At 45.3% G+C, this 25,879-nt stretch overlaps 1 protein-coding gene across 11 annotated transcripts in view; it reads left to right on the forward strand.

Moving 5' to 3' along the window:
- LCORL (ligand dependent nuclear receptor corepressor like) overlaps nucleotides 1–25,879 on the forward strand; it is a 120,462-nt gene that overhangs the window by 67,392 nt on the left and 27,191 nt on the right. For 5 of the 11 annotated variants that reach the window (XM_029083249.2, XM_039914634.1, XM_029083260.2 and 2 more), the window contains 2 exons: nucleotides 12,402–12,653; nucleotides 18,260–18,350. In XM_029083249.2, the coding sequence (XP_028939082.1) occupies nucleotides 12,402–12,653; nucleotides 18,260–18,350 (343 nt within the window). Of the gene's footprint in view, nucleotides 1–258; nucleotides 1,028–12,401; nucleotides 12,654–18,259; nucleotides 18,351–19,726; nucleotides 20,785–20,836; nucleotides 22,592–25,879 lie in introns of those variants that run through there. The other 6 variants (XM_029083258.2, XM_029083264.2, XM_029083259.2 and 3 more) reach the window with 6 other exon arrangements.

Raw genomic sequence — 25,879 nt, forward strand, 5'->3', positions numbered from 1 at the left:
TGCAGAATGGAAAGAACGGTGCAGGTTGGTTTCTCTCTCTCACTCTCACCTTAGCCACCCGTCACGTCACTTTACGTAACTGTCGGTGAGCTTTTGAGGCTCGGGAGGTCGGGGCCAGAAACCCGAGTCCCGTGGGAGTGACCCCGGCCAGAGTTTCTCGGTCCCGAAGAGATCGTGTCCCGTGCCCTCTCGGGTTCTGGTCGGAGCTTCCCGTCCATAGGAATATCTGCTTTGCAACATTGTTGCTTTCTTTTGCAGGCTGCTCCCACGAATGTCCCAGCGGCAGCAGCAGCAACAGCAGCAGCAGCAGCAGGTCTAAGAGTCTGTCCGGGGATGCTGGCAACCCTCAGCACACCACCACGGCCAGACCGGGTGTACCCCAAAAGGCGGACTCCCGTGCCGTCTCAACCACTCCCTCTCTTACCGTGGTCCCCACACAGCAGCTCCTAGCCCCCGCTAACGGGGGCTGGCACAGTGGAAGGGCATTACCCAGACAGCCACCTCCCCGACGGGCCAGGCCCAGGCACCGCTCGGTAGCAGGTACCATCGCCGCCGAGGGGGCGGAGACCCGTAAGCTGGCACGGGAACTGGCCGAGCGTTCAGAGCGACACCTAGACAGACTGATCGCCGCCAGAGAAAAGGCCTTGGCCCAGCGGAAGGTGGCCAATGAGCTCCGCAGGGATGCCTTGGCTGCGGTCGATTGGCTGTCCGCGGCGTTTGAAGGGGCCGCCGGGGTCCTGCAGCAGTTCAGTACCCTCTTAGACCATTCCTTTCACCCAGAGAGGTACGGGGAGGCTGCCGAGAGACCCGCCGGCCCACCGGGGTTCCCCCGTGCCACGTCCGATCTGCGGGACGGGGCCGCCCGTCGGGAGCGGGAGGGAGAGGCTCCCGTGCAGACAGGCCGCAGAGAGGGACCCTGGGTGCACTCCGCCCCGGAGTAGGGACGCCGGCGTTAAATCCACGGGCGTGGCGGTGGGCAGGACGTGTGAGCTCAGCGTGGGCGAATAAAAAGTTTTGCTGACATCCAGTTGTGGTCTGTCATCTACTTCCTGAAGACAGTCTTCGTCCCGTGTTGGTTTTCCTTCTCGGTCCCACTTCCGTGACATCTCATTCCGGGGCATCCTCCCCCTTTGTCCCGCGCAGCAAGATGAATGGCGAGACCGCTACCGTTTAATACTGCGAGGGTGCGGCTCCTGAGCCCTTCCGCCCTCTCCCTGTACGTGTTGACGCAGTACGTCGCCGTAGAAGTACGTACGGCAGACGGATTCTCCAACTTCAGCACCGGCTGAAGACCCTCCCCAGACTTTTGCCAGCTGACTTCTTTCTCCAGCAAAAGGCTTCCTGAGCCCGAGGGGGTTTTTTGTTTGGGTGTTTGTTTTTTAATGAATCTCTCCCAGACTGTCAGGCATAATTTCTGCACCACAGATCAGGTGCTTGGGTTTGTGGGGTGCAGGGAAGTTGTGTCCGCTAGATCTGAGGTAGCTCAGGGAGATATTGTGGAACTGGAGAGGGTGACGGCCAGTCGTGCCTTGCGTTGAAGTGGGAGCCGGTTGAGTTCTAGAAGCCCGTGGATTTCGGAGAAAGCAAGGTGTCTGTTCCATGGATGGATGTCAGTAGTGCCGTTCACCCTGACCACAGACCTGTGGGTAAGCGGGGATCATCTCTCGACATGGCCCCACAGAGACCTCCCCTCCCCTCGCCCTCCCCGCCCCAGCCTTTCTTACGGTGGGAGCGGAGAAGCTTTGTTTCACTCCAGCCACACAATCGCAGGGATTGGCATGGACCTGGAGATCAGTTAGTCCATTCTGAATCCAGTAGACCGGCACCCACCGGCGGTTCTCTTGCTTTTGGAAACATCCAAGTGACCCCTGTTCCAGTGACCTTCTTTAAACCCAGTCTCCCCTTCTGCCTGTTTTCATTTCCTTCAAGGAGCTCATCACCTTCCTCCTTCCTAATAATCCATTTTAGAACCAGAAGCAGTTCTTCCTCAATTTTCAGAGCACTGAAGAGTAATCCTTGAGAGGTCGACTGTGCGGTTTTTGGATCACTTCTACCCATCGCTACCCACCAGAACTACCTCGCTCATTCAGTTTATGGAATTCTATTACTCGTTCAGTTTTTAAGCCCTTTGCCCCCAACTTTTCTGCTGTTCTGGTACAACAGCCTTGCCACGTGTGTGTCTTTTTCTCCCCTCCCTCGGACTCTTCCGTCCTAAGCTTTCACTTCAGCGATTAGCTACGTTCTGAGGTTACTCTTTATTCTAAGGTTTTAGCCATCCTTCCCACTTTATATCCCCCCACCATAAACTATGTGAAATTCTTTTCGTACTCTGACAGCAGAATTGGCGATGAAGTTAAAGAGTAAAAGACTCAGGACAAAACCTTCGAGGAACCCTCAAAATGTCTCCTGCCTCGAAAGAATGCTGGCTCATTTATAGCTAGTGATTACTACCCTCCTCTCATGTCTGTAGTCATCTAAGAGTATTCTGTTCTGCCCTATTTTTCTTAGCTTGATGAGTAGCGCGTAAAAACACGAGAAAGTGATGTATCTGTTGATTCCTGGTTGCCTCATTATCCTGTAATGCAAATAAAATAGTTTAGTCTGTAAAAAGAAAATAGCTACTTGGGAACATTAGTGTTTACTCGTTAAAATGATGCAGCCGTTCTCCCTGTTGCCATTCTTTCTTAGAATACTCTGAAGCCGATGATAAGTCATTTCCTTTTCTTTTTCCCTCTCTCTGCCATCTAACGATTAAGAGGAGTACTTGTTAGTATCTGCATCAGGAAAGGTGCGGAGACAAGAGAAGGACCACTTCAAGTCATTCATTTTAGCTAAAAAGTCTGGTCATGGGTGCGAGTGTGAAGATTGGGGGTGGAAGTAAAGAGTTTCAGTTGCCCCCGCCCACCATTACCCCCATTAAAATGAGAGTGGGCTGTTTGGTCTTCAGCGAAGAAGCTACCTAATGTAGGTGGCCAGTAAATTTGTACAGCAGAGCAACGGAAGAAACCTTGCAGATCCTCCCGCTGCACTGTTCTCACAAAGAACAAGAAGAGCGTTGATGCTAAGGTGTTGGCCAACAGGTCCTTGGCCCCAGCACCTCATCAAGTCGTAATTCTCTGCTCTCAAATCTCCCGTTAGTTGAGAATTGTCACTAGCCGTACTATTTGCCGAAGCCACGGTAACATCTGCCCAACACTACGGAAGCTGGGCACCCTGTTTTTGCCACATGACTCGATTTGTGAGCTTGGGAATGTTTGGCGCCATGTCTCTGTGGCACGACTCAATTTGCGAGCTTGGGAGTGTTTGCAGAACTGCTGAGAGAGGTGTTTCCGGGGCCCGGCCAGGTAGATCGTCAACTGGGAGCGATGCCCTGCATTAATTCTTCCCTGGGTGGCCCGGAGGGATGGGGATGATAAATCCGTGGATTTATTGAGCACTACTAAGCTCTTGGGAAAGCCCAGTACAACTGTTGGCCGACGTGATTCCCGCCCATCAGGAGTTTACGGTCTAGAGGATTAGTGGGCAGAGAACCTACAGCTTACTGCAGTTTGTTTCTGAATTTTAACTTGATCCAAGGTATGTTAGTAGAGAGAAAAACAACCATTAGCTGAATTTAGAACAAGCTGTAGGAAGCTGTGGTTCCTCTACCCTCTCACCTCCTAACTGTGGCATTATCTGGGGGTGACAGAGTTCTTAGTTGGCTACACGCTGGCTACCAATTTGCCAAGGATGTGTGCCCTTCTGAAATGTTTTGAGAAATAAAGACATTTATTACTCGAGACAGACCAGATGTTCAAAGAAGTGATAGTTGCCCTAGGATTGTCTTGTGAATTCTATTTATTTATAATAATGATGTGTATATATATATATATATATCTGCAATTCTATTTATATTGATGCTATTGATGCCTCATTACTTGTTTTGATGTCTGTCTCCTCCCTTCCAGACTGTGAGCCCGTTGTGGGCAGGGATTGTCTCTCTTGCTGAATTGTACTTTCCAAACGCTTAGTAAAATGATCCGCACACAGTAAGTGCTCAATAAATGCGAGTGAATGAATGCATGATGAAAGGAGTCTCTTCACCCACTTATGGTACTGTGGGAAAACATCTTTCAGGCCGGCAGAGTTGTCTGATAGCAAATGAACAGAGTATTCATAGAGCACTTAGATCATCACGCAAATGAATGACTTTTAAAGAGAGAGGGAAAGCCAGATAAGCATACAGTTAAATGAAAAAAAAAAATCGAGTTGTAGATGAGAGGATGAGATTCGGGAGCTGCTAAGGGGGAAGTCTTCCTGGTGGAAGAGAGCCTTTAAACGGCAGATAGAGGGGAAAATGGCACGTTACGGTGGACCACAGGAGAGAGGCGAGGTTTTGGATGGGATGAGGAGATGAAGGACTTCAAGAAGGCAGATTGGACTGGACTAGAAAGTGATCCGTAATGAATGCCCTCCCCACCCCGTGTGGGTAGACGTCGAAGAGCTGGGTGCCAGGAAACTGAAATGATGATTTAGCTGTCTCGACCTTTAGATTGTCCTAGGTCAGTCATGTAAGTGAACACTTATTGGATGCCAGAGTGCTTGTCATCAAGTGAACTGTTTGGTCTTGTCTGCTTGGATGTCATTCTCCTTGGAGGTGATTGAGTCTAGTTTCCATGTCCCAGTGCCTGGCCCACACTGAGAAATGGCTTTGGAAGGAGAGAACGTGATTATACATTTTTAAGAGTACTTTACCACTAAGTGTCTTTTTGAGTGTACTTGAGGGTATAGAGTAGGAAGGTGGATTATATGACTTTTCCCCAAGGTTACTTCCAGCCTTGGGATTCGATGATTGAATTGGATATCGACCCCGGATGCTAGTTTTAGGATCTTGAAATCTAAGACAGAGTCTGGTATCTTCAGCATTAATAGGGCAGACGACTGGACCTGTGTCAACCCCGTTAAATAGTTACGTTCAGGTAATGCGGTAAGTGGTTTATATGTGGGGGAGCGGGTTGTAGGCCCAGACCTCTTACTGTCGGAAGTCGTAGGAACGCCCAGTCAGGGTGCTGCTGCGGGTCACTAACATCTCCTTTGTATTTGCAGTAGGTGTGGGAAGCACTACACTTCAGTAATAAGATGGTAGGTCTTTTATGTCCATTTGAAAGCCTCTTTCTACACCCCACCATGCCTCACTCATCTGTCCATAATGTGATTTAATAATAATAATAATAATGTTGGTATTTGTTAAGCGCTTACTATGTGCCGAGCACCGTCCTAAGCGCTGGGGTAGACACAGGGGAATCAGGTGGTCCCACGTGGGGCTCACAGTCCTAATCCCCATTTTACAGATGAGGTAACTGAGGCACCGAGAAGTTAAGTGACTTGCCCGAAGTCACACAGCTGACAAGTGGCCGATTTGGTGGCCTGGGAGGGGTGGGGGCCGGTCGGGGGTTTTGCAGTTAACAGGAGTTATTTTAATCGATCGATGGTATCTATTGAGTACTTACTGTATGCAGAGCACTCTATTAAGCATCTGGGAGAGTACAGTACAACAGAGCTAGCGGGCACGTTCTCTGCCCACAGTGAGCTTCCAGTCTAGAGGGGGAATGTGGAAAATATCTGATCTGAATATCTGATACCTTATGGGGTTATTCATCCAGTCAGTCATGTTTATTGAGCGCATACTGTGTGCGGAGCACTGTACTAAGTGCTTGGAGAGTGCAATTCGGCAACAGACAGACAATCCCTACGCAACAAAAGGGCTTGCAGTCTAGAAGGTACGCATTTCAGTTTAAAAAAGTTTTCCCAGCTATCCCCCATATCTGAAAATAGCACTATTGACTATTTCAGTTCCTCATATAGCAGTTTCTTGGGAATCCCGCTGTCTTCCACTCTCATTTCCCTCCTTTGAGCCTAGGTCGCTAAGAGCATCGTGACTCAGTGCTGGTCCGCGGATTATGTTGCAGGACCTCACTGAAAATGATCCTGACTTTGCACGTGTTTTTGAATCTAATCCAGAGGGGAGTTGACAGTTGCCAAATTAGAGATTTATACTGTCACTACAAGGTGAGTTAAAACTCGCTTCCAAGTGACTGCGTAAAATACCCTTTATTGGTCCATTTGTCATATTATTTCTGCATTTGCCTAGTCCATTAACCTTTGGCATTTCTTCCTATCAGCTGTGTATTCCTAGGATTTTAGAATCACGTATCTAGACTGCCGCCTAGTCCGATGTTTACGGTAGCTCGCGTTGTGAAACGGAAAGAAGTGTGGGAATTTGCACGGTCTACCGAACACTCCCAAGTCACCACCGGGTCATCCTTTTGTTCTTTGATAATATCCCTTCCTTGTAAAATAAGTGCTCCAAATTTGATTCCGTGTCAAAGAATCTCTGGTGCCACCTATGGAAAAGTGTTTGTAAAGAGGAAAACGCTTTAGACGTTCCACAGGTTTTCATGTAATTGGAACCAGGTTTTGGCAGTACATTTTTTTTCAAAAAAAGGGTACATTTGCCACTTTTGTGCAAGAAATCAAGTATAAAAGAGTAATGGATTATTTGTCTAATGCCTGAATGTTCTCTTTGAAAATATGGGATCTTTCTGGTTTCTTCCCCTTAAAAAACTACATAAACCCCCACCTTTTATCCTTCCAGCTCGTCTTTCTCCCCATTTTACCGCATGTGGGTTGGGGGTGAGCCATGAAGTCCCCGGGAGCCAGTGAGAATCAGCAAAGACTAGCACTGGCCTAGAGCTGGGAAACCTAAGGCATTTGTGATAATATTGAGAGGGTGCTGTTCTCCCGGGACCCTTTTCCCTCAAGGTCACTGATAGCATCCCTGGACATTCTAGGAGTAGGTCAAGCTATGAGATGAGAAGAGCGTGGCTCAGTGGAAAGAGCCCGGGCTTGGGAGTCCCGAGGTCATGAGTTTGAATCCCGGCTCTGCCACTTGTCAGCTGTGTGACTGTGGGCGAGTCACTTAACTTCTCTGTGCCTCAGTTACCTCATCTGTAAAGTGGGGATTAACTCTGAGCCTCACTGGGAAAACCTGATTGCCCTGTATCTATCCCAGAGCTTAGAACAGTGCTCGGCACATAGTAAGCGCTTACCAAATACCAACATTATTATTATTATTATTTGGTCGAGCCCCACAGAACTCCAGTTTGTCTCCCAGAATCTTTAGCTTCATCAAAATACAGTGGCATGCCACAGAGCCACTAAAAGATTTACATTCGTTTGCTGTCTTAAATGGCAGAAGAATTTCTTAACCCACGCTGTTGAGTCGAAATACTTATTTTCAGTTTTCATACGGAGTGTGGCTAGCGGGAAGTTAAGCGGTCTGTTTGGGAAAGTTGGCGCCACTGCAGAGATTTCTTGGTAGCCATCTTTGCGACTTGTATCCTTAGATATAAGAGAAATAGAGTCATTATTATTTCAAGTGAAAGCAGAAGCAAATTACTAAATTTGTTAACCAGTAAACTGGAAGATTGTCAAGAAGTAATAGATAAGGTCCTGTGATCCCTTTTTCCATTTAAACCTAATTGTCTCAGCCTGAATAGATTGATCTTGCAGGGCCTTGGAAATTTTCCCTGGGATTGCTTTGTCTCTCTCCCCTCTCTCACTCTTCCCCTCCCCTATAGTTTTCCTCAATCAGTAGTATTTATTGATCACTTACTGTGTACAGAGCACCGTACTAAGAGTTTGGGAAAGTACAGTACCTTAGAATTTGTAGATGAAATCCTTGCCCACACCGGGCTTACAGTCTATGCAGGGAGACTGTCAGTAAGTATAAAAGTGCTGTGGTCTGGGGTCAGTTTCAAAGTACGTAATAGTCTATTCTCATTGGAGAATTCCTTCTCCTGTTACTTAGCTCTGGATCCGATATAAATCTTACCCACTCGCTTCTTGAGGGCATTGCTGTTTATAGGCTGTTGTCCTCCAGAAGCAGATGCATCCAATTTTCTAAAAAGGTTTATTTAGTGTTAACGCAAATTTAGCTTCATGCACTTTGGTGGTTGGCCCAAAGAAGGTTTTTTCCCTTAATGAGAGATATCGTCAAACAATTCCACTGAAAGATCCTTGAGGGCAGGGATTCCTGCCTTCCAAATCTATTGTATTCTCCCAACCACTTAGAACCACACTCCGCGCAAAGTCAGTGCTCACTAAATACCACCGATTGATTGGTTGATCGACTTGCCGATGCGTATTTTCACCCCCTTAATCCGATTGCCCAGCTGTCTTGGTTAACTGGTGTTAACAGAAGAAATAGGAACATTTGGATGGGTGACAACTTGGTCAGATTACCAAGTCATTTGGCCAAACTCGCCACGAAGGCACCGACATTTCGGTCCTTAAACCCTGAGAGACAGAAGAGTCAAGTGTTGCCCCACTTCCCGGAAGGGACGGGACCTTTCCCGTCTCTTCAGGCTCAGGGGACATCTTTGCCAGTAACCTCTACCACTTTCATCCTACCGTTTGGATCCTCCACCGTGTTTCCCCCTGCTCCCACGCTTCCGCCGGTGGGGAATGTGACTCTAGAACAATGAGACAAGATATCGTGCGGGCAGAATGGCAGAAACAGCAAAACCCTCTGCACGTACCCCCTCCCCTGTGGTCTTTTCTGAAATAGCACAGCGAGGAAGGGAATCTGTCGATGCCCGTCCTAAGATGATTCACGAAAGCCACCACAGACATCAGTAGGTCACATGTGACCAGGAGAGATTAGTGCCATTCTGCTTCTGCCAGAACTGTACTAGGGGAGCTGGGGTTATGCTTCTCCTCCTGGCCTTTCAAGGCTACTTAAAGCCGGAGAAGATCAGCAACTCAGCTGGGCGCTGCTGGAGCTGAAGGGGAATCACAGGGTTGTTCCCCCAAAGGGTATGGAGACATCCCAGATCCACCCACCAAACTTCCAGGGAGACTGATCGCAGAGTATGGAGAGGGCAAGATGAGGTGGGTCAGAGACTTCTACTTCCCTTTGCCCCATGGCTATTTTTTATGTTCCTATTTTTTTTTTTTTGGTATGGTCAGTCAGTTGTATTTATTGAGTGCTTACTGTGTGCAGAACACTGTACTAAGCGCTTGGCAGAGTACAGTATAACAGTAACAGACACATTCCCTGCCCACAACGAGTTTACAGTCTAGAGGGGGAGACGGACATTATTCGTGAAGCGCTTACTACGTGACAGGCCATGTACTAAGTACTGGTAGATACAAGCTAATCAGGTTGGGCGCGGTCCATGCCCCCCGGGGGGGCTCACATGTTATAGATGAGGCAACGGAGGCACCGGGAAGTGACTTGCCCAAGATCGCCCAGCAGACATGTGGCGGAGCCGGGATTAGAACCCGGGTCCTTGCGACTCCCAAGCCTGTGCCGTCTCCACTAGGCCGGGCCGCTTCCATCACGCTGCCTTTCAGTCGGGTACCTGGATTGGTTATTCGGGTCTACCAACTTACTCCATCGTACTCGCCCAAGTGCTTAGAACCAGTGCTCTGCACACGGTAAGCACCCGCTGAATACCGTGATTGAGTTGATTGTTAATTTGCTTCTTGTCAGGCTGACAGTTTGAAAGGAATGCTTCCCCATTTGAAGTCTGGGAAGCTTCTCTGATTCCTCATTGTAGTTCGGCTCCCCAGCTGCCCCGCTTGTACTGAAACTCCGGGGCAAAAGGGGAGCCGGGGAGGAAAACGGTAGGCACCCCAGAACTCATAACTGGTGCTCCTCCAGGTGGAGGCCAAGGCCATGACTGCCAACTTCAGCTAAGAAAGTTGAGTTGCTCCTTGACCGCATCTGATCGGTCCAGCTGCTGCTTCCTTCAGCGTAAAGCAGATCAGGTACGGTTCCTGTTTCCCACCTGGTCACAGTCTAGAAGCGAGGAGAGACGTCTCATCCCCATTTCACAGATGAGGAAACTGAGGCCCACAGACGTTAAATGGCCTACCCAAGGTGGCGGAGGCAGGATTAGACCGTAAGTTGTTTGCGTGCAGGGAGTGTGTTTATTGTTCTTTGGTACGGTGCTTTGCACACAGTAAGCGCTCAAAAAATACGATCGAATGAACGAACGACTGACTAGAACCCGATTCCCATCCTGAGCTCTTTTCACACTCCCCCTCCTGATCCTCTGTAGCTATTTTCTTCCTCGGAGGGACATTTAGGACAAGAGAAGCATCAAGCGCCGGGCAGCCACAGTAAGAAACGGTTGCCCTGGGAGAGGAGAGGTCGTGTCAGCCTTTCCTAATCGATCCATGGCGTTTATTGAGCACTTACTGTGTGCGGAGCACCGAAGGACTTGGAAGGGTACGATATAACCAGGGGTCTTCTCTGACAGCCGCCGTGGGTTTTGTGGAACCTGAGGCAGGGCAAAGAAAGGGGGAATCCCATCTGACGGCGAGGTTAGAGAGATTTAGCGGCGTGTGAATGAGCAAGCGGTGTGTTTGGGCAATCTTTTGGAGTAGGACATTCACTTAGCAGTTCATTCGAAGCTTCCGCGCTACCGCCCGTACGCTACATAAGCGCTACTCGGTCAGTTCCAACAGTCTTCTGGCCTTTTGACAGTAAAACCGTATCCGTGTTTTTGCTGTCCAATTTTAGATTCTAGAGAGCAGGGGCCGTCCTGATTAACTTGCCTTGAACGGTGCCAGTTTAGGTTCCATTTTACGGGTAGTTTTCCGTGCGAAAGACGACGGAAGCGGGGGTGAGGAAAATGAGAAATTTGGAAATACTGCTACGTCTTCAGGCCGGTTCAGTTTTCATGACCTTTTGCTAAAGGTCATGGACTGGGGCAAGTGACAAGTCTGTACTGATTTTAGGTAGCGATTATGGTCGAGTAGATTGGATGACAGAATAACGGTATAAAAGCCTTTTATTAAGTGGCATTCAGGGTGAAATGAGTTGCAGAATCGGGTTTGAATGAGAATCCTTCACACGTTTCCTCATTCAGTACTGGTTAAATAATATTTGTAATTTTAAATATGTTCAGGTGTTTTTTCTGGATATAGTGCTCATTTTTAAACACCATTACTTTCAGTTTCTTATAACATTAATAAATGATGCCACCCGGTATATTTTCGATGTATTATTTTGAAGGGCCTTCTAGAAGTAGAGATGGAGGAACTGGAAAAGAGAAAATTTTCTGAGAAACCGGTAGTTGAATTTTAGGGAGAGCTAGACTGTGAGCCCTACGAGGGACAACCTGATTACCTTCTATCTACCCCAGCGCCTAGAACAGTGCTTGGCACATAGTAAGCGCTTAATAAATACCAACATTATTATTAAGCTCATTGTGGGCAGGGAACATGTCTACCAGTTCTGTTGTACTCTCCCAAGCGCTTAGTACAAGCTCTTCTAGACTGTGAGCCCGTTGTTGGGTAGGGATTGTCTCTATCTGTTGCCCGAATTGTTCTTTCCAAGCGCATAGTACAATGCTCTGCACACAGTAAGCGCTCAATGAATACCATTGATTGATTGAATTCTTAAACCCTGAAGCCTAATTTGCACAATTACAGTTTCAGTCTACTTTTCAAATGAGGTTTGCCCTTTTCAGATCTTCTTCAGAGAATTTGGAATAGAATGAGAATAGAAATTGCTTTTAAGGCTGTGTTTGTACAGTGGTGTTGAGCAGTTGAAAAGATGAGTTTCTTAGTGGTGACTGGGTAAAGTAAAAGAGAGCAAACATCATCTTTTCAGTGAGATTATTAATACCAGGAAAGGAAATTTTTCACTCTTTGCATGGAAAATTTGAATGAAAGCAAATAGGTAGATTTGCAAAGTGGAAATTGCTTATTTTTCTAATCACAGCCTTGTAACTCTCTGTTTCTTGGTTGATGAACTAACAGTTAGTCTCCCTGCAATGAATAGGTTTCATTTTAGCTTTGTAAGATGGAGTGGGGCGAACATTTCCACTGACACTGTACCAATTCTTGACTTGGCGGTACGGAATCAAAATCGTGATGTATGACATACAAAAACTATAATCACAGAGTTTTCAAAATCTTATTTCTTCAAAATAGCAAAATGTGAGTCCATGCAGTAAACAGACTGCTCGTAAAAGCATCTATATGGTCACAGAAGAAGCTGTTCCTATAAAGTGGATAATAACCAGCAGATAAGTTTCTACCGACTATCTGAAAATTCTTTAACTAGTCTCTTTCTATGGTCTATTCCATTCCTATATCTTGCCTTTTTATATTCGAGAGAAATAAAGTGTTCCTTCCCTAGTGATAATCTTCGTATTCCAAGTCGGGGCTTGACTCATTATCCTCCAAACTACATGACAGTGCAGGTGACCTTTATATTCATTGGGGACTCGGATTGTTCAGTGGAGTAAATTGGTGCCAGAAAAATATTCTGATTACTTAAAATGAATAGGTGTTTGTTATCCCGGTCTCTTATCTAATGCATTTACATGTATGTTTTTTTCTAGATCTTCCTCAGAACTGTGATCCTAACATTCCCCTAGTTGCTCAGGAATTAATGAAAAAGATGATACGTCAGTTTGCAATTGAGTACATTTCCAAAAGTGGTAAAATTCAAGAGAATAGAAACGGTTCACTTGAACCAAGCCTAATATGTAAAGGTATCCAAATGAATCCACCGGAAAACTCCCTTCAGGAAGAACAGGATGGCCCCCTAGACCTCACTGTGAATCGAATGCAAGAACAAAATACTCAGCAAGGTAAGCCTTTCGGAATATGAACTGATGCGATTGTCTCGGTAGCGTGAACCCCAAGTAATTTTCAGTCCTCTACTTATGTGGGGCAGTCAAAAGGACAGGTCTGTCTTGCTTCTCATGAGCAAGTTTTGGTTTTTCCCCTCGTGAACACTAGCCAGAATCACAACCTGCCCACTGGCTAACCCCCAAACCAGGTCAGGGGCCGTAGGGATCTCTGGGCACATTTCAGGGAGCTGGGAATTGCCTTGAGGTTTGGGGTTGGACCCCTAATGGCCTTGGAGACAAGCATTGGCAGCCTGCTGAGGTATTTGTATTTTAGTGGTATTTGCTAAATGCCTACTATGCTTAGAGCAACGCTCTAAGCGTTGGGGTAAGTACCTATTAATCAGCTAATATAGCCCACGTGGGACTCAGTCTTAAGTAAGAGAGAGAACAGATATTGAATCTCCATTTTGAGTTGAGAAAGCTGAGGCACAGAGAAGGGCACACAGCAGGCAAGTGGTGGAAACAGGATTAGAACCCAGGTCCTCTGGCGCAAACGCTTTATCCACTTGGCCACACTGCTTGTCCAGGGGGGCTTGGAGAGAGCGGGGTGCTCCAAGTCGGACAGGTTCTGTTTGAAGGAACCTCTGTGAAGATTGGGAAGGTCTGAAGGCCCCTTGGATTTTCAAAGTACAAGGGGTTGGAGGGTGAGGTCAAGGTAGTTCGGGGTTGTCATCATCATCCGGGCTCTTGTGACCTCCCTGAGGGACAGAGACTGTGTCTAATTTCTAGTACGGTCCTCGGCACACAGGAAGCGCTTAGTTAATACTATACTCCTATTACTATCACACAGTGAGCTGACTTCCAACTACTGCGGAACGTCGAGTATTCTGGGCCCACGTGGCTAGATCTCGAGGTCCGTGCAATCCACCTGCAGAACCAATGATCTGTGACCCATTTTGTCTTAATAACCCCGAAGTCCATTATAGTTATGCAGCTAACAAAATTTGGAGAAACATACCCGATTCCAGTCATCTCTACTTAAATGAGGAGCTTTTTCTCTGCCCTCCTATGGTTTTGATTCACTTTAGGTAGTGAGAGACAAATTCCCCATCACGGTAGAAAGCAGGTAAATAGGGAATGTAATCCTTTTTTCCTAGCTGTGTGTTTCCTCTCTCTCCAAAATCAGGAAGGCTAAGGTTTTGAATGGTCCAACTTCTTTCAACGGTCTCCTAACAGTGAGCCCTGCCCTGCCCAGCTTCCCCAGCGATGCCTGAGGGTCTCTGAGCTCACCTGAGGGCTGAATCCCAGCCTCTGCAGTACAAGTGCCAGGAGACTGTACGCTCCTCCTCTAGACTATAAACTCCTTTTTGGCAAGGAATGTGTCCACCAACTCTAGCGTCTTGTACTCTCCCAAGCGCTTAGTATAGTGCTCTGCACACAGTAAGTGCTCAATGAAGACCACTGATTGACAGAATGCCAGTGAGAAGATTTCTTCATGATTCCCTGCCCGTTCGAGGCCCCAGATGTAAAGGGGATATGAAGAACGTGGAATCAAATGCCAAGACAGTGAAAGAATTGGAGGAAAAGACCTTTAAGGATTAGCAAAGGAGCGATTTGCCTCTCGGTAGAAACTGCTGAGGTGACTTGGTGTGGTTCGATATATGGCAGGTGCCCCAGAAATAGATGTAAGGCTATTCTGGGACTAGCCATTCTCTCTCCACTGACAGAACCCGCAGGTATGGGCTTTATCTGAAGCCTGCGGGACTATCAGAAGAGCGTTTCTTGTTGCCCCGTTGTTTGATAGAGCCTCTAGGGATCTTTCTGGGTTGAGAGACGGCCGAGGGCCCCAGAGTGGTTCAGTTTCACACGTCCACTCCGTCTTGCTCCACCAGAGTCCCTCCGCTGCCAGGAAATGGAAGGCCTGTGTCGCTGGAGAACCTAGAACGGTCCAGCCTCCAGAAGGTCTCCCACCCAGGAGCCAAGTTCAGTTTCCCCCGTCCCCTCCCACCAGCCTGAAGGCCTTCTGCCTCTGTCCCTGTCTGGCTGAGGAGTGTGTGCGAGGGAAGCAGGAGGTAGCTTCCCGTCTTAGCGGAGGAGGGGAGGCTCCGATATTAGCGGTCCCTCGTGGCCCTGACTTTGGCGCATGGGGATCCAAACCCACGTTTTTTCACAGTGAGATATGCAGAGCGGGGTTCGGAGTCTCATACTCTTCCTGGCTGCGGCAGCGAGACCGCACTCTGGCCGTAGGTCCCGGGAGGAAGAGCGAGAGAGACCCAGTGGCAATCTCGATGTCTGCCCCATCCCCCAGCAGCGGGTTGGATAACCTTTGCGCTTAGAACATGATACTGATTATATTAAATTGGTGGTATCTGTTAGGTGCTTACTGGGTGGCAGACGCTGGACTGAGCATTGGGGGTAGATAAAAAATAATCAGGTTGGACACAGTCCCTGTCCCACAAGGGATTCCTAATCTAAGGGGGAGAGAGGACAGGTATCGAACCCCCGTTTTTCAGATGAGTTAAGTGAGGCAGGGAAGGTGTCTGCTAATTCCATTTTATTGTATTCTCCCGAGCGCTTAGTACAGTGCTCTGCACAAGATAAGCGCTTAATAAATACCATTGGTGGTGATGATAAATCCAACCCTTCTTTATCTCTGTGAAAGCAAAGCAAATGGTCAGTAGGTAAATATCCAAAAGAGAATCCATGTTGTTAATTCACTGATGTGCAGTGTCAAGCCATTTTTTGATGCATTTTATTGACTGTTGAAGACTTTGGTGTTATTGAAGATCTTCAAAATTATAGTCTAATAACTTCCCTCACAGTTTTCCTACACTGTTAGGTATTGTCCTTACCATTTTTCATGAAGCCTAAGCGTGTTGGTTCAGGATAGTAGGTGTTGAACTACTGCTATCGCCTTGATTAGATGTTGCCACTTGATAATGACGTGTTCTTGCATTTTAGATTTTGAATGATATATTTCGCTTCTCCTTAATTAATTTGCAGAACTGGTAATAGGGTTTGCTCCCAACTAGTGCAACTTTTATAATCGACTAGATATTATTAGGGAATTTTTGTACATATTTTGTGCATTTTGTTTCCACATTGTTGGTCTCTCCATCTCAAAGTGCCCCTGGGCTAATCTAGTAAAACTCTTAATTGGTTTCAATTCACCCTTCAAATCTCTTGCAACTCTCAGCGTTCCTAAACTCTTTTTAGTCTCTTTTTTTTAACATCTTCTCAAACTTCTGAAAGCCTTCGCTTTCCCTGTCATTTTGTCTTTGGTTTTTATGCGTGCCTTTATCTTTATTATTTTCCTCACCACTGTTTTCACTATTTGTTTAATCCTAATTGTGGCCTTGCTTCCCTAGCCGACTCGTAGTCGAGGCTCAGAGCCCAGATTTCCCCCTTGTATAATACGTCACCATACTGACACTTCTAGTTTGGCTTCTGAGTTATTTTAATTCAATCCTCGTGGCCAGTGGTCATTTTTCATTTTGATCGCCACAGCTGGTGATCCAAGCCGGCACAGAAGATGCTTTTGCCTGTTCAGATACTGGGGAAGATTCTTTTCTTGCTTGTTTACACTTCCTCGGTCTGTTTCTGACTCATATTTATTGAGCGATACCTGTGTGCAGATGAGTCTACTAAGTACAGTAGAACAGACACATTCCCTGCCCACAAGAAGCTTACAGTTTAGAGGATCCTCCAGGGTTAAGGGAGGGACAGAGGATAAGAGCCCTGGCTCCCGGGAAGCCCTATTTCCTCCAGGAGCCACTCCTGCTACTTAAAAGGCTATAACACTTGCTCCGTCACCCCTGGCGTGGGGTGCCAGGGCAAGAAGTGGTGTGAGCACACTGACTCCCCCCGACCACCACAGAGCTCACACCACCTCAGGGGTTCCAGAGCTGACCTTTGGAGTGTGTGCCCTGCGGCCCCAACAGAAAAACTTTCCCCTGAACCATAACCTTCAGGCAGAGAGCAAAAGATGGAGCCACCCATTTTCAGTTCCGTGGAGCAGGTAGCAAGTACAGCTGTCCTCCCTCTCAGGGGGATTTGCACCTATAGGGTTGGCGTTTGTTAAGCGCTTACTATGTGCAGAGCACTATTTTAAGCGCTGGGGTAGATACAGGTTAATCAGCTTGTCCCACGTGAGGCTCACAGTTAATCCCCATTTTACAGATCCCTCATCTGAAGCATAAAACTGAGGCACAGAGAAGTGAAGTGACTTGCCCGAAGGTCTGAGTGAACTGTGGGCATCTCCTTTTGAAAGGGAGTGATGATGATGGTATCTGTTAAGTACTTACTGTGTGCCAAGCACTGTTCTGAGCACCGAGGAAAGGACAGATTCAGGGTATGCATATGTTGCCCCCCTGTTACAGCCCTTTTTTGATGTTCTTCCTCTATCACTGTCAGCTCATGGGCAGGGAACGTGTCCGTTATATTGTTGTATTGTTTCTCCCAGGCACTTGATAGAGTGGTCTGCACGGTAAGTGCTCAATGAATACGACCGACTGGCTCACGTGCAGAAATCATTCAAAATAGTCACTGCAGGAAGGTGATGAATTGGCATAGTTTGGGGACTTTGCTCTATTCTAAGCCCTTCTTTCCTCTTCTCCCATTCCCTTCTGTGTCGCCCTGACTTGCTTCCTTTTATTCATCCCCCCTCCCGCCCCACTGCACGGATGTACATATCCGTAATTTATTTATTTCTATTAATGTCTGTCTCCCCCTCTAGACCGTAAGCTCGTCGTGGGCAGGGAATCTGTCTAGTTATTGTTATAGTGTACACAGTAAACGCTCAGTAAATAGAAGTGAATGAGTGAATAAGTGGAAGTTGTTTGTATCCAATTAAATTCTGTTGCTCAGAAAAATAATCCAGCAAGGACTAAATCCTTGAGCATTCTGGATTTTGGAGGTTGCCCTAACCAAGGGTTATGGATAGATTAAGTAGATAAAACCTTGAGAACCAGAACAGGGATTAGAAAGCCCTATTATTGGCTTTGAGAAAATCTAGGAGGAAGAGAAGCAAACGTCCAGCCCCCTGCCTGTACCTTATACAGTCGTCTGCTTTAAAGACTAGCGTGATGTTTTGTCATGAGTAAGGGATTCGGTTTGGGGATTCGCACAACTTAAAAATATTCCGATGAGTATTTGCCAACAATATATGCTAGAGTGCATTAATGATATGTGCCTCTCGCTAGCTCTCTATGTGTAGAAGCAAGTTTTTGGAGGAGGTGGTATTAATAAAAAAAACTCTGAATGCTGATACAGATCTCCCAAAAACAGGAAGTACCCTTCTCTGCCTCTCCCCAGATGGCTGCTTTATCCAGATTCTAAATAACCATTCATTCAGTCGTATTTTTTGTGCGCTAACTGTGTACAGAGCAGTGTACTAAGTGCTTGAGAGAGTACAGTACAGTGTTAGTAGAGAGTACAGAGTACAGAGGTAGTAGAGTCTTTGGAGATTGGGTTATGTAACTTCACTTCTCATCCCGCTCCCGCTCTAAACGTTTCCTGTCAGCAGCACAGTTTCAGTCCTCGCTAAGTGTGGAAACTAAGTAAGGACCGATGTAAACCTACTATTTAAATGTGTTGTAAAATACTTTTCTTTTTAAAAATGATAGGAGATGGAGTGCTAGATCTCTCTACCAAGAAAACCAGCACAAGATCTGAAGAGTCATCACGTGACCCATCTTCTGAGAATTCAATGACTGGGTAAGCTGCCTCTAGGAAACAATTATTAGTTAATCTGTGAAACATCGCTAAAGACAAAGATTTTTCTGTGGTTCCTATGCTCGTGTGATGTTGTATCTTTCTAGCGTTTTTGCCACTCATAAATGTGTCTGCATATTATCACACCTTTCATTTGTCCTTTTCTTTCTTTCTTTTTTTACTCTTTCTGTTAAAGAAAAGTTGAAAAGTTTTCAGAACAATCACCAAACTTTAGTTCATGTTGTTAAAAATGAACTACCAACGTAAAATACCACTTTCAAACAGAGGAGACTGGAAAATTTCCATTAATTCTTCCATACTTAATTTAGGGAACATCTCGAACAGAAACATTTAGCCTCCAGCTTTCAAGTCGTAAAATAGCACGACCGAGTTCGAAACGTACTGTTCCGTATCGAGTAGTCCTTAACGGAAGACAGCTCGCAGTGGTTATATACGGTTCTGTCTGGGGTGTGCGGTGGTGACAGCAAGCTGCTCAATGTGGACTCCATACAGCAGTTAACCATAAACTGTCCATCCATGTCCCGAAAGCTGCCGTGACATTAATTTAAATAACTGAAAACGCAGTGCCGTTCTGTCGGATTTTGGTGTTTATTCTCGCATCTTCCCATTCAGTAGCCGTAGCGGCGGGTCCCGTCTCTGTCCCCCGGACGTCATAAAATAACGGACTGGGTCGATTAGGAGTATGCAGGAATCGGAGCAGGAGCATCCGTTGGGCTAATGAGTTTTAAACTTGGTACGGGAAACCCGGAGAGTGCCGATGCATTCTAATCAGAGAGAGCTAACTAGCTGAGACCCTGCCTCCGATCGAGTCATTTGGCCAAGTACGATCGATTTTTCTCCGGCAGAGCCGAGAACCGTCACTTTTCGATTCAGAGGAGTTAGACCGTGCAAGTGTGGGCTGGTTGTGTTGGCTACCGATTTTCTGTGAAAGGGTTGACTCTTTTATTACTTGTTTAGCGGTAACGTCACGTTTCTACTAACAAAGACTCCTTTAGGGTTTGGGTAGTCTCGATCACGGAACGCTAATCGTACGAAACCAATTTTACCCGGGTTGCTCTGCAAGCATCTCTCAGAGGGACTAGCCGCCACATGAGACCGTTATCGAAATATCCCGAGCTAGGATTTAAAGTTCTTGGAAGGTCTGCCGTAGAGGGCCCCCCTCCCACCCCCCGCCCCCCGTACGATTGACGCATTGCCCTACCAGAACTAGAGCTTTTGCATCTCAAAGACTTAAACGGGTCAGAAGCAGTGATGTTACCTAAGCAAGGAGTCTAATAAAGGAGTGGACCCTCCCCTTCCATAGCTGTGTGAGAGTCTCTCATGCATCAGTTTACCATCGTTTCATTCCATCCATCCAGGAGACAACACAGAGACAGAGAGGACTATGTGGAAAGAAGTGCTGAGTTTGCAGATGGTTTGCTCTCAAAAGCTTTGAAAGACATTCAGTCTGGAGCACTGGACATACATAAAGCAGGCATACTCTATGGCATACCTCAAAAAACTTTACTTCTCCACTTAGAAGCCTTACCAGCAGGAAAGCCTGCGTCTTTTAAAAACAAAACTCGAGAGTTCAATGATAGCTATTCCTATAAAGACAGTAAAGAAACTTGTGCAGTGCTGCAAAAAGTTGCCTTGTGGGCAAGAGCTCAAGCAGAGCGCACAGAAAAAAGTAAACTCAATCTACTTGAAACCTCAGAATTAAAATTCCCAACAGCTTCCAGTTACCTCCACCAGTTAACGCTACAGAGAATGGTCACTCAATTTAAAGAAAAAAATGAGAGTCTGCAGTACGAAACACCGAGTCCCACCGTTCAGTTAAAAATTCCTCAGCTCCGAGTGAGTTCTCTGTCCAAACCTCAGCCCGATGGTTCTGGCCTTCTGGATGTCATGTATCAAGTTTCCAAAACCTCTTCAGTCTTAGAAGGATCAGCTCTGCAAAAACTGAAAAATATCCTCCCCAAGCAGAACAAACTAGAATGTTCTGGGCCCGTAACTCGCTCGAACGTTGACGCCGGGTACTTTCTACCCGGGGACCTCTCTCCTCTGTGTCTTAATGCTAAAAACGGGACGGTTGACGGAACCTCCGAAAACGCGGACGATGCGCTGGATCGCAAAGATAATAAGCAGCCTAGGAAAAAACGAGGCCGCTATCGGCAGTATGATCACGAGATCATGGAAGAGGCGATCGCGATGGTGATGAGTGGGAAAATGAGTGTTTCCAAAGCACAAGGAATTTATGGGGTACCTCACAGCACTTTAGAATACAAGGTGAAAGAGCGATCTGGAACACTGAAGACGCCACCGAAGAAGAAACTCCGATTACCAGACACTGGGTTATTTCATCTGACAGATTCAGGGACTGCTGGCGGCTGCAAGAACGGCAGCAAGCCTGCGTAGATTAACTGTTAGCAAAATGTTTTGGGGGGGGGGAGGGGGAGGGGCGGGGGGGCGCGGGGGCGGCGCGCGTGTCGGTGTGTGTGAGTGTGTGCGTCGGTATGTCTGTGCGCGCCTGCGCACCCCCCTCCCCCCCACGCCCCCCCACACTAAAAATACAGATGCTCACTCTGACAGGAGACGGGAAATTTTACAGTTCAAAAACCACATACATGCCTTTTTGAAAAAAAGAGTTTTATTCAGGGTTTTCACTGTGGACAGAATTATAGAGTCGCTCACTTAATTCTGGTAGTTTGTATTTAATATCCTTGTATAAATAGGTGAAAAAGATTCAGGTTTTCTTTAGTAGTCAATAGCGTAAGACTCTGTGGGAAAACGAGTAATTGTCATGTGAAGCATTATTTTTTAGCGGTGAAGGATCACCCCCGGCCACCCAGTAAACCATCTTCTTGTCGTTAGGGAAATAAAAGGCGACCGGCGGTCCGTAGACCTCTCGGTAACGTCACGCCTACGGCCGGCGTAAGTAGCTCCGAAGCGGCAGATCGAAAGAACTTTATAATACCGCCCGATCCTCGCCGGAGAACGGAGGAATGCAGTATTAGTACGTTCGGTGGAGCGCCGGCTACACCCAGAGCGTCCACCACGGCTTCGAGAGAAAACTTTAAATGAGATAGAAGCATACGTTTTAACAGACGAAAACTGAACGTTTATTATTTCGTGGTTGGGTTTAGCAAGCGGAGTGGGGTTGACAAAATATACACTTACAGAAACTGACGAGAGTTAACCCTAAGCGGCTATAGAATCTTTTCACAGAAGATGGAATACTAAAGGACGTAAAGTAATTTAAACTTAATTATTCAAAAAAAAAGTATCTGATTTCCCTTTCTGTTTGAAAATAAGCTAACGTACGGTTTGAGAAGAAAGTTGGAATGCGACTTAGAGCATGTTCGTACTGTGCACCGAAAAGACTTGAGAATGGTGATTTTGGTTTTAAACGTGTGCTGGTTAGTTGATGTGATGACTACTTTAAATTTAAGGATTGTGTCACACTCCTGCTATCGAAAAACCTCACTGTAACTTTGATGTATTTGCTGCTGTGACATTTCGAGACATTTTCAGTTTATCGAAATGAAAGGCATCTTCATTTTGATGGGCGATGATACATTATCATTTTGCTAATAACCAAATTCGCAGTCTGTTCAGGGTCTTGATAGAATTACAGATATTTAACACTGAAGCTGTTTAGAACTCTCAGTAATGTAGATCCTTTATAAATTGGGGAGTTAGAAGCTGGGCAGTGCATTTTAACTTTAATTTATTAGCGTCCGAGACCGGATACCTTCATCGAGCAGTTTTTTTATTTTTATTATTTTTTTTTTTTTGGAAATATGGTTCGGAGTATCCACGTTGGATTTCATGGAATACGTAATACCGATGATACGGTGCTTTAAAGCGTTCGCCTAAGTACGCGGAGCGAGGGTCGGCCGCTTCTGTACCGTCAGACCCCGACGCCCGCCCCTTTATCTCTTAAGATCCCGGCCCTCCCCAAGCCGGTCTGTAAGTAGTCCAAGGAGCCGTTGTTCTTCAGTGACTTTGAGAAACACGCACCCTTGGTCAGATGGTTGTGCTGTCCACTCAGACGTCTGGGAACCCGGGCCGGGGGAGGGGAGGGACAGCGTTGACCGTTAACGGTCACCTGTCTCTGCTATTCGGGCAGCGCCCTAAATCGGCTTCTCTTCTGGCGAGAAACCAGTGAGCGAGGAAGACAGACTCTCTGAAGTCAGTTACACCGAACCCTCTTCAGCTTCCGCCACTACTTGCGTTTCAGGGTACGAATCCTCCGACTCGAACGCTTTTAAAAAAGGAATGCCGTAATTAATCAGATCATAGGATACGGAACGGCAGGCGGCGGGATCACCTTGATTCTTAAAGACTTTAAGCCATATTCTGTGAAGGCCGGAACGTCGGTTGGTTAACGTGTCCCTCCCCGCGTCGGAAACGCAGTTGAGAGTTTAAAAAAAAAAAGGGGGGGGGTTTCAGAAATCGTCTTGGACCTGTTTATACTGAATTTTAGTCACGGACCTTCGGAGGCCCGAATGCATTGCCTGATATTTATATTGTACTGAGCTTTTTTTATTCTCATACCATATTTACGGAAGGAAAATACACCGACAGATGTTTATAGTAAAGGGAGAGTTTCAGTACACTTTTTATATCATTTAAAAGATGACCTGACCAAAAAAAAAAAAAAATTGACAGGATTCATAAAATCAGGGATCATTTTACTATCGACTTCACAGCGATCGGTAATTTTATAGGTGATATTACAGTTAATTTGCAGCATTTTAGTACTTGTATTATTTATTTTGTTCAGAAATAGTATATTAAATATTTTTTGATAGTTTCTAGATAATGCTCAACCCATAACCGTTTTAAAGGAAACAGACGTGTTTCTAATTATCGGGCTAGTCTACGATTACTTAACCAAGGAAAGGCAGGGAAATTTATGGGTGCCCCTTCTCCCCATGGTATTCCATTAAAATAATCTTTGTTATATTTTGAACTACTTTATAAACTCAGTTACCAGTCACTACTACTTAATTGACGATTTTCATGAAAAAGTCCAGTTTTAGCAGACTTTTAAATGAAGGCGAAAGCGAGCCCTAATGCTTTCTACTTATTTGAATGTTTCTCAAGTATTTTATATTAAAAAAAAAAACAAAAAACAGTGCCTCTGTTTTTAGAACTACTGCTCAGTAAAGTTGTTTAAACCATTTCTGGTAGCTAATGACAATTTTATATTAAATTGTATATTAACTTTAGTGAGACTGATTTTTTTAGTTGTTTACAGTACAAATACTTGTATTTGTTTTTTAATTGCAGTATTTCCATTGTCGCAGTAATTTAGTAAAACTCTGTGGCTGCCTTGATTTTGACAGATTTTTGTTAATATAAACTGATTTTTAGGCAATTAGTTATATTTATGCATAAATCAATTGCACTATAATTCATGAATTATTTATTACAATATTTTCTAATGAATTCCATGTATCTGTCTTGTGTTGTAAATGTACTGTAATTCTGTTTCTTCTTTGTGTTGTTATATACCTAAATCTAATTGTATGGGTTTTAATTGTTCAGTTAATGTGTTTCTAGGTTGTAATTTGTAGTAAAGCACTTCAATGCTTTTGCACATTAATTTACAACACTGGTGTGTGATTGATTTGCTCATTCAGTAAAAAAGAAGAGAAAAGACTACTCTGGCGTATTTGACTCACTTCGGGGAGACAGTTGTTTTTTTTTTTTCTAACAGTAGCCTAGAAACCGCTTGGTTTATACTGATCATTTGGAAGAAAGTGTTTGGAAAATAGCGACCGGATAGGAAGAAATCTTTAATCGGGCTGATCTGTGAGCAAAATTCGGAAAACTCGAATATCCTACTCCCCTTCCCTGCTGCCTCCACCGCCCCCAGAATACTAGAGTGTTTCTGGGAAAACTTAATTCAAGAGCTTGCGTGATCATACTTTTATGACTAAAATTTTACCTTTAAGGCTTTCCTATTCCTGTAACTGTTGTCCGCCAGGGGTTGCAGATCTCATCATCCTCTTTGGGGCTGGCTCCAAATCTAGAAGGAACTTTAAAAAAAAAAAAACTCCCAAAACCCATATACGTTATGTATATAAATTGGCCAAATGCATTTGGGGCCGTTCTCTGTGTTCTATCACTCTGTTAGGAAAGTTGTACTGGAATAGGATTCCCAATTTTAATCTCGGAGTAAGAGACTTTGTTTCTGTGGAAAGCGTTATACAGCTGGTGTTTTTGACAGCATTTCAGGATCTAGTGGAATCACAACAACTAAAATGAAGCATTTGTTGTTAACTAGAAGGTTTAGGAAACCAGAAGAGGCTGAATTTACTTAAATTGGAGTATGACTGTTTCAATTACATTAGCTCCGATTCTTAGGAGGTTTCTCAAGTTACAGTTTCGAAGTCCTTCAAGAGTGCCACATTCAACACAAGTCAGCATGTGGCATAGTAACAGATCTGCCTTTGGCTTGGGCATCTCAGAAAGGAATATTAAAAATAATATCGCTGATTTTTTTTTTAAGAAGTCCACAGCAAAAATCACTTCCCCCAGAAGCATGATGGCAGTTAATTTTATACATACATCAGGAGCTACATTTTACCATTTTTAATAGGCTCTTTATACCCGTAGAATTGCTTTTTAATTGATCTTATAAGGACCCCTTGCTATTTTCAGATATAACCGATGGCAACTCAAGTTTTCAATCATTTAAAAACATGTAAAGAAGATCCCGAGACCATCCTGTCTTAAAAGAATGACGATGTTGCTTCTCCTTTTTTCCTTCCCACCTTATCTTTAGGTAGCTCCTGGGTAGTACGGTGGCACTTATAGCGAAATGCAGGTGACAGTAAACTTTTTCACAAGCTTTTCACCAAACCACCTAATGCGGTTTCACAGGTAGCTTTTTGAAACACAAATTAGGTCGCTAAGAGCCACTCGCTTTCCATTTTAGGATCGGACAGTGCCAGACATTTTTTTCTTACCATTCCATACCTGAGTTTGTCCCTTCTTTGAAGTAGTAACGCTCTCTTCCCAGTTTGAGATTTACTCCAGTGAATCTTGTATACTAATACCCTTCAGAAAGTCTTCAGTTCAGTGGTATGGTTCCCAATAGCCAAAAAACACAAAATTAATTTTAGTTTCTGAAGTCATTAAACATTCGAATCGCCATGAGTTTCCCATGAGTTAGCTGAAGTCGAGCTTGTGGGTAAGTTAGAAGCAAAGCCCTCGTTTACTTTTTTTCATCCTTTTTGCTTTTGAATACTTTGAGTGTGTATAAATGGTCCCAGGAAGTTTATGAATAGAATATGGCACATGTCTACATGTAAACATTCACTTACACGTACACACACCATCAATTGGATTTTAAACATCTGAATCGTGTCAGCGAGGCTACAACCTGAGTCTAATAAAGGTTCCGCAAATTGGGAGTTAAAACTGTTGACAACCTACCCAAAGTCAGTCATCAGAGAAAGGCTAGCGTCATGTTCAGAGTTTGGTGATATGTTTAAAATCATAAACATACTTTTCTG

The sequence above is a fragment of the Ornithorhynchus anatinus genome, chromosome 18 (assembly GCF_004115215.2).
Source record: "Ornithorhynchus anatinus isolate Pmale09 chromosome 18, mOrnAna1.pri.v4, whole genome shotgun sequence".
Classification (NCBI taxonomy): domain Eukaryota; kingdom Metazoa; phylum Chordata; class Mammalia; order Monotremata; family Ornithorhynchidae; genus Ornithorhynchus; species Ornithorhynchus anatinus.